The sequence below is a fragment of the Dermochelys coriacea genome, chromosome 12 (assembly GCF_009764565.3).
Source record: "Dermochelys coriacea isolate rDerCor1 chromosome 12, rDerCor1.pri.v4, whole genome shotgun sequence".
In the NCBI taxonomy this organism is placed as follows: Eukaryota; Metazoa; Chordata; order Testudines; family Dermochelyidae; genus Dermochelys; species Dermochelys coriacea.
Window position 1 is genome coordinate 43,709,045 of NC_050079.1, and position 12,663 is coordinate 43,721,707.

The 12,663-nt window shown below is 45.7% G+C and overlaps 1 protein-coding gene across 4 annotated transcripts in view; it reads left to right on the plus strand.

The window, feature by feature from the left end:
- The window catches only part of AP1G1 (adaptor related protein complex 1 subunit gamma 1), a 107,319-nt gene that overhangs the window by 18,863 nt on the left and 75,793 nt on the right, over positions 1-12,663 (plus strand). For all 4 annotated transcript variants that reach the window (XM_038367788.2, XM_043494732.1, XM_038367787.2 and 1 more), the window contains exon 2: positions 2,795-2,998. In XM_038367788.2, coding sequence (XP_038223716.1) covers positions 2,798-2,998 — 201 coding nt within the window. In that variant the 5' untranslated portion in view covers positions 2,795-2,797. The remainder of the gene's footprint in view (positions 1-2,794; positions 2,999-12,663) is intronic.

Sequence of the window (12,663 nt, forward strand, 5' to 3'; positions counted from 1 at the left end):
ATTACAGCTCTCTCCCAGTGCTGGAGCTGCGACTACACAACCACGTTATAGTGCGTCAGCTGTGTAGACATAGTCAAAGTTTCATGGATGGATAAATAGTAGCTTTGTTTATAACTAAAGTGCCCTTCAGAATGCCCTCCTTTGGCAATTCTAGTGATTCTGTTTTTTTGGGGCAGGAAGTTTGTAGTGTGTGATACAATCTCAAATCCCGCCTGGGAAATAGTAAATGTCAGACAACATCCATTTGAAGATTGTTGCTGTATTTCATAACTGAACAAAACCTAGAAGTATCTTCATAGTCTTTAGACAGACATTGGATAAGCTATCTAGCCATTCTTGGATTGCTTGATTTTTTTTTTTTAAACTAGCTTTCCTGCACATATCAGAACCACAACAAACCAGAAAGTAATCTATAGATTTTGTTCATTGCCTCTTAGTGTGACTGTTATATTTATAAAAGCATTAACAAACTATACTAAAAGTGCTTAATGTTATGAAGCTTGCCTTCGGAACTTTAATTCAGCCCCCTTGTATGTATGCATTTTAGGGCTGGTCGACACTGAAAATTTACATTGGCATAGCTGTCTGTCAGGAGTGTGAAAAATTCACACCTCTGAGAGATGTAGTTATGCCGACCTAACCCTGATGTAGACAGTGATAGGTCGACAGAAGAATTAGGTAGACGGTGGTAGGTTGACTTAGCCTGTTGGGAAGGTGGATTACCTGTGCAGAGGGGAGAACCCCTCCTGTTGGCATAGGTAATGTCTATGCAGTGGTCTCCAATCTTTTTCGCAAAAGATCACTTTTTGAACTTAAGATCAACCCAGTATCTACCCCGCCCCTTCCCTGCGGCCCTGCCCTGTTCACTCCATTCCCCCTTCGCTCTCCCCCACCCTCACTCATTTTCACTGCCCTGGGGCAGGGGGTTGGGGTGTGGAAGGGAGTGCAGGCTCTGAGCTAGGGCCAAGGGGTTTGCAGTGTGGGAGGGGATGCCAGGCTGAGCCTGGGACAAGAGGTTGGGGTGCAGGAGTGAACAGTGAAAGCTCTGGGAGGGAGTTTGGGTGCAGGAGGGGGCTCCAGGCTGGGGCAGGGGATTGGGGTGTAGGCTCTGAGAGGGAGACGCTTACCAGAGGTGGCTTCTGGTCGGCAGTGCAGTGGGGCCGAGGCAGGCTGCTTGCAGGGCCATCCCTACCCATACACAAAGTACGCAGCTGCGTGGGGCACCAAATTTCCTGGTGCCCTGCGAAGCTGTGTGCTGCTCCGCCCCAGCCCCGCCTCTTCCCACCCCTGTTCTGCCCCAGCCCTGTCCCCACACCACCCCTTCCCCAAAGCCCCTGCCCTGCTCTGCCCCACTCCGCCCCAGCCCTGACCCCACTCTCCTGAGGACTACAGCAGGGCCGGGCCTGCACTCACTGGTGGCGGGAAGTGCAGCGACCCAGCCCCAGCCACGCCACTGGTGAGTGCTGTGGGTGGTTCCCCCCTGCCTCCAAGCCAGCCCCCCCTCAGGGGAGCTGCATAGGGCCCCAGAATAGCTAGGGACAGCCCTGGCTGCTTGCCTGCCCAGGCCCCATACCGCCCCCGGAACCGGCTGGCTGCTGGCATGTCTCTGCGCCCCTGGGGGGGAGGGGAGCAGTGGGTCTCCATGTACTGCCCGCAAGCACCGCCCCTGCAGCTCCCATTGGCCGGGGAGCTGTGGGGATGCTGCTGGGGACGGGGGTAGCGCATGGAGCAGCCTCCATCTCTCCCCAGGGGCTGCAGACACATGCCAGCAGCCAGCCGCTTCTGGGAGTGACGTGGGGCCAGGGAAGGCACACAGCCTGCCTCAGCCCCACTGCACCATCATACTTTTAGCGGCCAGAGATCGCGATGGACTGACAGATGCTCCAGGATCAACCAGTTGATCGTGATGGTCTGGCCGGTGACCGCTGGTCTACAGTGAAGCGCTATGGTGGTGCAGCAGTGCCATTGTGGCATTTGTAGACATACCCTTAACTTCTGTTTTTCCCACAGAACCCTGCCTCACTTGATGCATAGAAAGTACTGTGCTCAGAGAATGAATCAAGGTTGTGTAATGAAGGAGGGTGTTCTGTGTAGGTCACCTATCTCACTTGCTGTAGTAGTTGAAAGATGTATAGAGGATGAAGCAAGGGAATGCAGGAAGAGAGAGGATGATTTTACGTTTAAAGCAGTTGAAATACCACTCAGGAGAACTGGGTTCTATCCCTTGCTCTGGTGTAGACATGCTATGTGATACTGGGCATGTTACTGAAAGCAGCGTTTTGACAGGTATCCGGATGTTCCTTATCTTCTGGGTGCCTAGCTTGAGTCATCTGGGCTCTGATGATCTGAGCACTCACAACTGGTCTCTGGAGCAGTAATTTTCAAATTGTGGGTCTTGACCCAGAACCGGTGGAATGGAAGGGACTGGGTCGTGGCGGCTCTGGTTAGCGCTGCTGACCGGGCTATTAAAAGTCCTGTTGGCGATGCTGCCCGGCTAAGGCAGGCTAGTCACTATCTGTTCCGACATTGTGCTGTGCCTTGGAAACGGCCAGCAGCGGGTCCGGCTCCTAGGCAGGGTGGCCACAGGGCTCCCCCGAGCACCGACTCCACTGTGTGGGGCGGTGCCTGAGGGCGAGAGCTTGTGCATCTCTGCCTAGGTGCCGGACCCTCCATAATCCATAGCCATAGGGCAAGGAGGAAAATCCTTTTCCATATTGAAAGCTGTGAAGGCTGTGAAGTTTTTTTGTTGTGGAGGTTTTACACATGCGTTTTTTTTTTTCCTCCCCTTTCCCAGAGGATGCCAGCCCCCATCAGACTGCGGGAGCTGATCCGGACCATCCGGACAGCACGAACCCAAGCAGAAGAGCGTGAAATGATTCAGAAAGAATGTGCTGCCATCCGGTCATCCTTCAGAGAAGAGGATAATACATACCGCTGCCGGAACGTGGCAAAACTACTGTACATGCACATGTTAGGCTATCCTGCACATTTTGGACAGGTAGGGTTGACTGGAATTTAGCTCCAATTCCTGTTGTCTTCTGTTAAGGATGATTTAGTAGCTTTTGGAGTCTGTCTTGGTTTGTTTTCTTCTGAATCTGGGCAAGTTTGTTCTGCCCATGTTAGTGGTATACATTCTAATTGGAATCTCTCCACCCTTAGTCAAGGCTTATATAAAAATGTCCTGAATTTCATGAAAATGTCCAACCTGCAGTACTGTCTGGTAATTGGGTATGGTGATTGCTGTGCAATAGTTGTTCTCAAACTGTATTCCATGGAAAGGAAACATAGGAATTTCCAGACTGGATAAGACCAGTAGTCTATCTAGCACAATATTTTCTCTGATGGTGGCAAGTACCAGTGGAAGGGATATGAAACCCCATAATCAACAAATAGGCACTCATCTGCTTATATAGGAAGTTTCATCATAACCCCAGGCAGGTAGTGGGTGGTTTGTGCCCTGAAACAGAGATACTGTTACACTTTTATTCTAGCTAGTATGACTTAGAAAATATTTGATTAACCACATACATGTCTAATTCATTTTTTAATTATCCTAAGGTCTTGGCTTCTGTCTAGTGGTAGTGAGTTCCACTGGTTAACTATGGGCTGGGTGGGGGTGTGGTGTGTGAGAGAGAATGAAAGGGGGAAGTTCTTGTTCTACAAAACACTTCTGGTTGTAGCTGTTGCTTAATCATTGTGACACAATCATCTTGCCATAAAGCTTCTTGTTGATTGTAGCTCAGCCTAAGCCTCTAATGTTTGCAGAGACTTTCCTGACATAACTACATTTCAAAAACCCAGGCATATTGGTGGAACTCTTGAGGCTGCTTCATGTCTCTGGTGTAAATTCATCCTTGATCAAATTTGCAAACACCACCATGTGGCTGGTGTAGTAAATGCATTCAAGCAGATTTCAAAGGTGTTGCTGATGTTAGACAGGTTGGAGGCTGCAGGAGTGAGCTCAGACTGTTCAACTAAACATAAAATTATCCATCCTGTAGCTGGGTGGTTTATTTCCTCTCGCAGGATAGAGGGCTGTATCAATCAGTTGCAGCCATTGTATCAGAACAAGTTTATTTACATCTTGTCCCATTCATACCCTTCTAATATTGCTACTGCATGTAACCAAGCATTTTGGTTAAACTGTGAAATTCATTGCCACAGGAACTCATTCAGGCTGAGAACTTAACAAGATTCAAAAAGGGATTAGATATCTGTATAGATATCAAGAATATCCAAAGTTTATAATTAATGAGAAATTTTGAAAGGGATATTAAACTTTATTGGGCTCAATGCAACAGTAACTAGATGAAATTCTCTGGCCTGTAATATGCAGGAAGTCAGACTAAATGATCTTATGGTCCATTTGATGTTAAAACCTATTAACCTTGTGGTTCAGGACTTAAGCCAATTTCTAACTACAGTATAAGAGACCAGGATAGGCTCTATGTAGGAGGAAGCAAAGGTGCCAACTTTCTACTGTGCCGGGGGGTGCTCAACCTCCTGCTCTGCCCCAAACCCTGCCCCCACTCCACCCCTTTCCTCAAGGCCCCACCTTGGGCCCACTTCTTCCTGCCCCATTCGCCCCCTCCCCCAAGCATGCCCCGCTCTTGCTCCTGTCCCTCCTCCTCAGTGCCTCCTGAATGTCAGGGAACAGCTGATATGCTGCAGGTTGGATGTGCTAGGAGGGAGGGGGAGATGCTGATCAGCAGGGCCATGGGCGGGAAGCACTGACTGGGGGCCTGCAGTACCCACAGTTTTTTTTTTTTCTCCTGTGGGTGCTCCAGCTCTGGTGCACCCATGGAGTTGGCACCTATGGGGGGAAGGTTACTGCCTGTTGTGGAGTTCTTGTATCTTCCTCTGAAGCACATGGTTCTGGTCACGATCTGACAGAGGATAATGGATTAAATGAATCTTGGGTCTGATCCAGTGTGGCAATTCTTATGTCCCTGTGGTTGCTACAGGAAAAGGGTGGGGCCAGTAAGCTGGGAGGGGAGATTTCCACAGGAGGCTCTCAGGATCAGTAGTAGGCAAAGCTTTGAGCACTCTGCTCTTTAGAGAACTGGGAGTTGCATTGCAAAGTGCTGGCTCTTTGAAGGAGGTGTTCTCCACTCTTTGGCGGGCAGATGGCAAGTGAAGGGTGCTCCTGCTTTGTGTCAGGATTAGGGAATTGCTTAAAAAATGTACTGCCCAGCAGTGGAATCCTCTCGTTGTTAGGAGTTCAAAACTTTAGCACCCCAGGATAGGAAGTTATTAGCGTGCAGAGAGAATAGTCATACAAGGAGAAAATGAGTGGTCTTATGAAGGCCTGGGTTTGACTTGAACTGCAGTTCTCCTCTTGCTCAGTCCCAAGATGTGATCACGTTCCTGGCATCATCAGCTTTAGGTTTGAGGGACTTGGAGCTGGAGGAGGTAGCCAAAAATTAGAGACTAACATGGAAAAGGTGCCGGAGAAGGTGAAGGGCAGAACTGCTTCCTTCTAAGCCTACTGACGTATCAATTAGAAAAGGAAAGCAGAATCTTTATAGTCTTTTTCCTCTAAATGAAATGGATATGAAGGTATCAGGGTTTCTTCCATTCACTAGATCTGGTGAGAGCTTCAGTCTGGTCATGTTACTGAATAGAGCTTTGTATGAAGCCAGTTTGTGTACATGACACTGGCGCTCACCAGCTATTTGTCTGGGTGAATTTTAGCAATCAGATATTTTACACACACACACACACACACACACCCACCCCCTCTTTTATGATCACTTAATTGTTCCTTTAGAGCTGGTGATGACCAAATAGGGAGACTTGAGCTGTTTTTCTCCCCCAGCTCCTCCTTCGAGGACCCCCCCATCTCTCTCTCAATAATATAATTAAATTTAATACCCCTGTGGCAAGAAAAACACCACAGCGGCCCAACACTGTAGCATTTAATTGCAGAAAGGGGAACTACACAAAAATGAGGAGGTTAGTTAAACACAAATTAAAGAGTACAGGGCCAAAAGTGAAATCTCTGCAAGCTGCGGGGAAACTTTTTAAAGACACCATAATAGAGGCTCAACTTAAATGTATACCCCAAATTAAAAAAACATGGAGAACCAAAAAAGAGCCATTGTGGCTAAACAACAAAGTAAAAGAAGCAGTGAGAGTCAAAAAGGCATCCTTTTAAAAAGTGGAAGTTAAATCCTAGTGAGGAAAATAGAAAGGAGCATAAACACTGGCAAATGAAATGTAAAAACACAATTAGGAAGGCCAGAAAAGAATTTGAGGAACAGTTAGCAAAAGACTCAAAAAGTAATAGCAATTTTTTGTAAGTACATCAGAAGGAGGAAGCCTGCTAAACAACCAGTGGGGCCACTGGATGATTGAGATGCTAAAGGAGCACGTAAGGATGATAAGGCCATTGCGGAGAAACTAAATGGATTCTTTGCATTGGTCTTCACGGTTGAGGATGTGAGGGAGATTCCCAAACCTGAGCCATTCTTTTTAGGTGACAGATCTGAGGAACTGTCCCAGATTGAGGTGCCATTAGAGGAGGTTTTAGAACAAATTGATAAATTAAACATCAATAAGTCACCAGGACCAGATGGTATTCACCCAAGAGTTCTGAAGGAACTCAAATGTGAAATTGCAGAACTACTAACTGTAGTCTGTAACCTATCATTTAAATCAGGCTTCTTTACCAGATGACTGGAGGATAGCTAATGTGATGCCAATTTTTAAAAAGGGCTCCAGAGGTGATCCTGGCAATTGCAGGCAAGTAAGCCTGACTTCAGTACCGGGCAAGCTGTCTGAAATGGTAATAAAGAACAATATTGTCAGACATATCGATGAACGTAATTTGTTGGTGGGAAGAGTCAGCATGGTTTTAGTAAAGGGATATTATGCCTCACCAATCTACTAGAATTCTTTGAGGGGATCAACAAGCATGTGGACCAAGGGGATCCAGTGGATATAGTGTACTTAGATTTTTCAAAAAACCTTTGACAAGGTTGCTCACCAAAGGCTCTTACGCAAAGTAAGCTACCACAAGATAAGAGGGAAGGTGCTCTCATGGATTGGTAACTGGTTAAAAGATAGGTTTCAGAGTAGCAGCCGTGTTAGTCTGTATTCACAAAAAGAAAAGGAGTACTTGTGGCACCTTAGAGACTAACAAATTTATTTGAGCATAAGCTTTCGTGAGCTACTGCTCACTTCATCGGATGCATTTGGTGGAAAATACAGAGGGGAGATTGATATACACACACAGAGAACATGAAACAATGGGTTTTATCATACACACTGTAAGGAGAGTGATCACTTAAGATGAGCCATCACCAGCAGCGGGGGAGGAGGGAGGAAAACCTTTCATGGTGACAAGCAAGGTAGGCTATTTCCAGCAGTTAACAAGACCATCTGAGGAACAGTGGGGGGGTGGGGTGGGGGGGAGAAATAACATGGGGAAATAGTTTTACTTTGTGTAATGACTCAACCATTCCCAGTCTCTATTCAAGCCAAAGTTAATTGTATCCAGTTTGCAAATTAATTCCAATTCAGCAGTCTCTCATTGGAGTCTGTTTTTGAAGTTTTTTTTGTTGAAGAATAGCCACCCTCAGGTCTGTAATTGAGTGACCAGAGAGATTGAAGTGTTCTCCAATTGGTTTTTGAATGTTATAATTCTTGACGTCTGATTTGTGTCCATTTATTCTTTTACGTAGAGACTGTCCAGTTTGACCAATGTATATGGCAGAGAGGCATTGCTGGCACATGATGGCATCTATCACATTGGTAGATGCGCAGGTGAACGAGCCTCCGATAGTGTGGCTGATGTGATTAGGCCCTATGATAGTGTCCCCTGAATAGATATGTGGGCAGAGTTGGCAACGGGCTTTGTTGCAAGGATAGGTTCCTGGGTTAGTGGTTCTGTTGTGTGGTGTGTGGTTGCTGGTGAGTATTTGCTTCAGATTGGGGGGCTGTCTGTAATCAAGGACTGGCCTGTCTCCCAAGACCTATGAGAGTGATGGGTCGTCCTTCAGGATAGGTTGTAGATCCTTGATGATGCGTTGGAGAGGTTTTAGTTGGGGGCTGAAGGTGATGGCTAGTGGCGTTCTGTTATTTTCTTTATTGGGCCTGTCCTGTAGTAGGTGACTTCTGGGTACTCTTCTGGCTCTGTCAATCTGTTTCTTCACTTCAGCAGGTGGGTATTGTAGTTGTAGGAATGCATGACCAACCTTCCACACAAACTTCCTCGTGGCTGGACTTTACAAAAACTAGACAAGCCATTTACAACACACACTTTGCTTCTCTACAAAAGAAAAAGGACACTAAGCTATCTAAACTATTACATGCCACAAGGGGCCACAACAGTGGTTCCCGTAACCCACCCAGCAATATTGTTAATCTATCCAACTATACTCTTAACCCAGCAGAAGAATCTGTCCTATCTCGGGCCTCTCCTTTTGCCCCTCCACCCCCACGAACATGATACAGTTCTGTGGTGACCTAGAATCCTATTTTTGACGTCTCCGACTCAAGGAATATTTCCAACACACCTCTGACCAACATATTAACCCACAGAGACCTTCCTACCAACATTACAAAAAGAAGGATTCTGGTTGGACTCCTCCTGAAGGTCGAAACAACAGACTGGACTTCTACATAGAGTGTTTCCGCCGACGTGCGCGAGCTGAAATTGTGGAAAAGCAGCATCGCTTGCCCCATAACCTCAGCCGTGCAGAACACAATGCCATCCACAGCCTCAGAAACAACTCTGTCATCATAATCAGAAATGCTGACAAAGGAGGTGCTGTCATCATCATGAATAGGTAGGATTATGAACAAGAGGCTATTAGGCAGCTCTCCAGCACCATTTTCTACAAGCCATTACCCTCTGATCCCACTGAGAGTTACCAAAAGAAACTACAGCATTTGCTCAAGAAACTCCCTGAAAAAGCACAAGAACAAATCCGCACAGACACACCCCTAGAACCCCGACCTGGGGTATTCTATCTGCTACCCAAGATTCATAAACCGGGAAATCCTGGACGCCCCATCATCTCAGGCATTGGCACCCTGACAGCAGGATTGTCTGGCTATGTAGACTCCCTCCTCAGGCCCTACGTTACCAGCACTCCCAGCTATCTTCGAGACACCACTGACTTCCTGAGGAAACTACAATCCATTCGTGATCTTCCTAAAAACACCATCCTAGCCACTATGGATGTAGAAGCCCTCTACACCAAAATTCCACACAAAGATGGACTACAAGCCGTCAGGAACAGTATCCCCGATACTGTCACGGCTAACCTGGTGGCTGAACTTTGTGACTTTGTCCTCACCCATAACTGTTTCACATTTGGGGACAATATATACCTTCAAATCAGCGGCACTGCAATGGGTACCCGCATGGCCCCACAGTATGCCAACTTTTTTATGGCTGACTTAGAACAACGCTTCCTCAGCTCTCGTCCCCTAATGCCCCTACTCTACTTGCGCTACATTGATGACATTTTCATCATCTGGACCCATGGAAAAGAAGCCCTTGAGGAATTCCACCAGGATTTCAACAATTTCCATCCCAGCATCAGCCTGGACCAGTCCACACAAGAGATCCACTTCCTGGACACTACGGTGCTAATACGCGATGGTCACATAAACACCACCCTATATCGGAAACCTACTGACCGCTATTCCTACCTACATGCCTCTAGCTTTCATCCAGATCATATCACACGATCCATTGTCTACAGCCAAGCTCTACGATATAACCGCATTTGCTCCAACTCCTCAGACAGAGACAAACACCTACAAGATCTGTATCATGCATTCCTACAACTACAATACTCACCTGCTGAAGTGAAGAAACAGATTGACAGAGCCAGAAGAGTACCCAGAAGTCACCTACTACAGGACAGGCACAACAAAGAAAATAAAAGAACGCCACTAACCATCACCTTGAGCTTATGCTCAAATAAATTTGTTAGTCTCTAAGGTGCCACAAGTACTCCTTTTCTTTTTGGTTAAAAGATAGGAAACAAAGGGGAGATAAAAATGGTCAATTTTCAGAATGGAGAGAGGTAAATAGTGGTGTCCCCCAGGGGTCTGTTCTGAGACCAGTCCTATTCAGTATATTCATAAATGATCTAGAAAAAGGGGTAAATAGTGAGGTGGCAAAATTTGCAGATGATACAGAATTACTAAAGATAGTTAAGACCCAGGCAGACTGCGAAGAACTACAAAAGGATCTCTCAAAACTGGGTGACTGGGCAACAAAATGGTAGATGAAATTTAATGTTGATAAATGCAAAATAATGCATATTGGAAAGCATAATCCCAACTATACATATAAAATGATGGGGTCTAAAATGGCTGTTACCACTCAAGAAAAAGATCTTGGAGTCATTGTGGATAGTGCTCTGAAACATCCACTCGATGTGCAGCGGCAGTCAAAAAAGTGAACAAAATGCTGGGAATAATTAAGAAAGGGATAGGGAATAGGACAGAAAATATCATGTTGTCTCTATATAAATCCATGATATGCCCGCATCTTGAATACTGTTAGCAGATGTGGTTGCCCCATCTCAAAAAAGATGTATTGGAATTGGAAAAGGTTCAGAAAAAGGCAACAAAAATTATTAGGGGTATGGAGCTCTGCCATATGAGGAGAAATTAATAAGACTGGGACATTTCAGCTTGAAAAAGAGATGGCTAAGAGGAGATATGATTGATGTCTATAAAATCATGACTGGTGTAGAGAAAGTAGATAAGGAAGTGTTATTTACTACTTCTCATAACACAAGAACTAGGGGTCACCAAATGAAATTAATAGGCAGCAGATTTAAAACAAATAAAAGGAAGTATTTCTTCACACAACGCACAGTCAGCCTGTGGAACTCCTTGCCCAGAGGATGTTGTAAAGGCCAAGACCATAACAGGGTTCAAAAAAGAACTAGATAAATTCATGGAGGATAAGTCCATCAATGGCTATTAGCCAGGATGGGCAGGAATGGTGTCCCTAGCCTCTGTTTGCCAGAAGCTGGGAATGAGCGACAGGGGATGGATCACTTGATGATCACCTGTTCTGTTCATTCTCTCTGGGGCACCTGGCACTGGCCACTGTCAGAGGACAGGATATTGGGCTGGATGGACCTTTGGTCTGACCCAGTAGGGCCATTCTTATTGTTCGTTCTCAAACTGTGATTCATGTCTCTTGGAACTCTGCAGCATTTTTCCTGAAGGTTGCACAAGAAAGCATTTTGAGAACTTTGTAGATTGGGAAGTTGGGAGAGAAGAGTCCATGGAGTGATCGTTCTTTCGGAAAGGATCAGCAGAATGAGAGAACTGGAGATCCAGTGCCCTGCATCTTATTTTTGGATGGCCTCATCCAAACTCACATGTTCGGTTACTTTTGTTTACTTTTGCTAGTGGCTCCTAGTTCTCTCCTCTTTGTTCAGTCTTGCATCTCTGTACTGTTTTCTCATTGTGGATTTTCCATCAGCTCCATCTCAGTGATGCAATTGAGCTAATTTCTGCCCTCAAATGTTTCCTTTCTCAATCATTGTAAATTCCACTGTCCCTCCTGTAACCCCTGTTCAAGAGCTTGTCATCATATTTATCATCTTCCACACATCCAGGTTTCCATGGCCAGAAACTGTGATGGGGATTGCCAGGCCTAGTGTTTGGAGCTGGAATCTAGAGTCCAGGGTGGAGCTGGAGCAAGGGCAAGGCTGGAGCAGGCTAAGGCTTGAGGAGCCTGATACTACTCTTAGGCAGCAGCAAGTTGCAAGCCTTGAAGTGATGCTGAGCAGACTGAACTGCTGTTCCTCCTGTGAACTGGGCTGGTTGGCCAGGATGAAGTTAAATCTAGAGAAGAAGAGGGACCAACATATCTGACATTGGTTGAGGGTTGTGGGCTTTTGGAAATGTTCCAGGTTTTTATGATCCGTGAACACCTGGACTGGAAAACATGCACCTTCTAGGTTGTGGCATGACTCCTGAAATGCAGCCTTGATGGCTAATAATTCCTAATCTTAGATTTCATAATTTTGTTCCTTGGGCGTCAGCTTCCTAGAATACAAAGAACAATGGAGGAGGTCATTCAAGGGCCCATGATGCTGAGACATTACAGCCCCGATCATGTAACTGGAGGCATCTGTTTCAACGACAAAGGGTTTAGGTGGATCCAGGTGTACTAGGATGGGGGAAGAAGTAAACATTTTCTTCAGATGATCAAAACCCATTTGGGCTTCTGGAGTTCAGCTGAAAGCAGAGTTCTTCCATAACAGCTGAGTCATTGGAAATACCAATTGTGAGAGAGCTTGGATGAGTCATCTAGAGAAGCTGGCAAGCACTAAGAAGCACTGAACATTGCAGATGTTCTTGGGAATTGCCCAACTCAAAACTGCGGAGCTTTTTTTGGCATCCAGACTTATTCTGATGGGAGAGATGCAATGTTCCGTCTAATTTTTTCCATCCATGTGTGGAATAAATTTAGTTATGTGCACTGAGGTAATGTGCGGGTGTGTGCCACCAGTAGAAACAAAAAACCTAGCTATAATATATATTTTTAAAAAGTTACTATAGGGATAATTATTCTAGCCAGGAGAGGTTAGGCATTTTAGATCTCGCTATTCAAAGAATTAAATTTTAATGTAAGACAGAAATAAAAATTATGACATGCACTGACCAGTCAAAAAC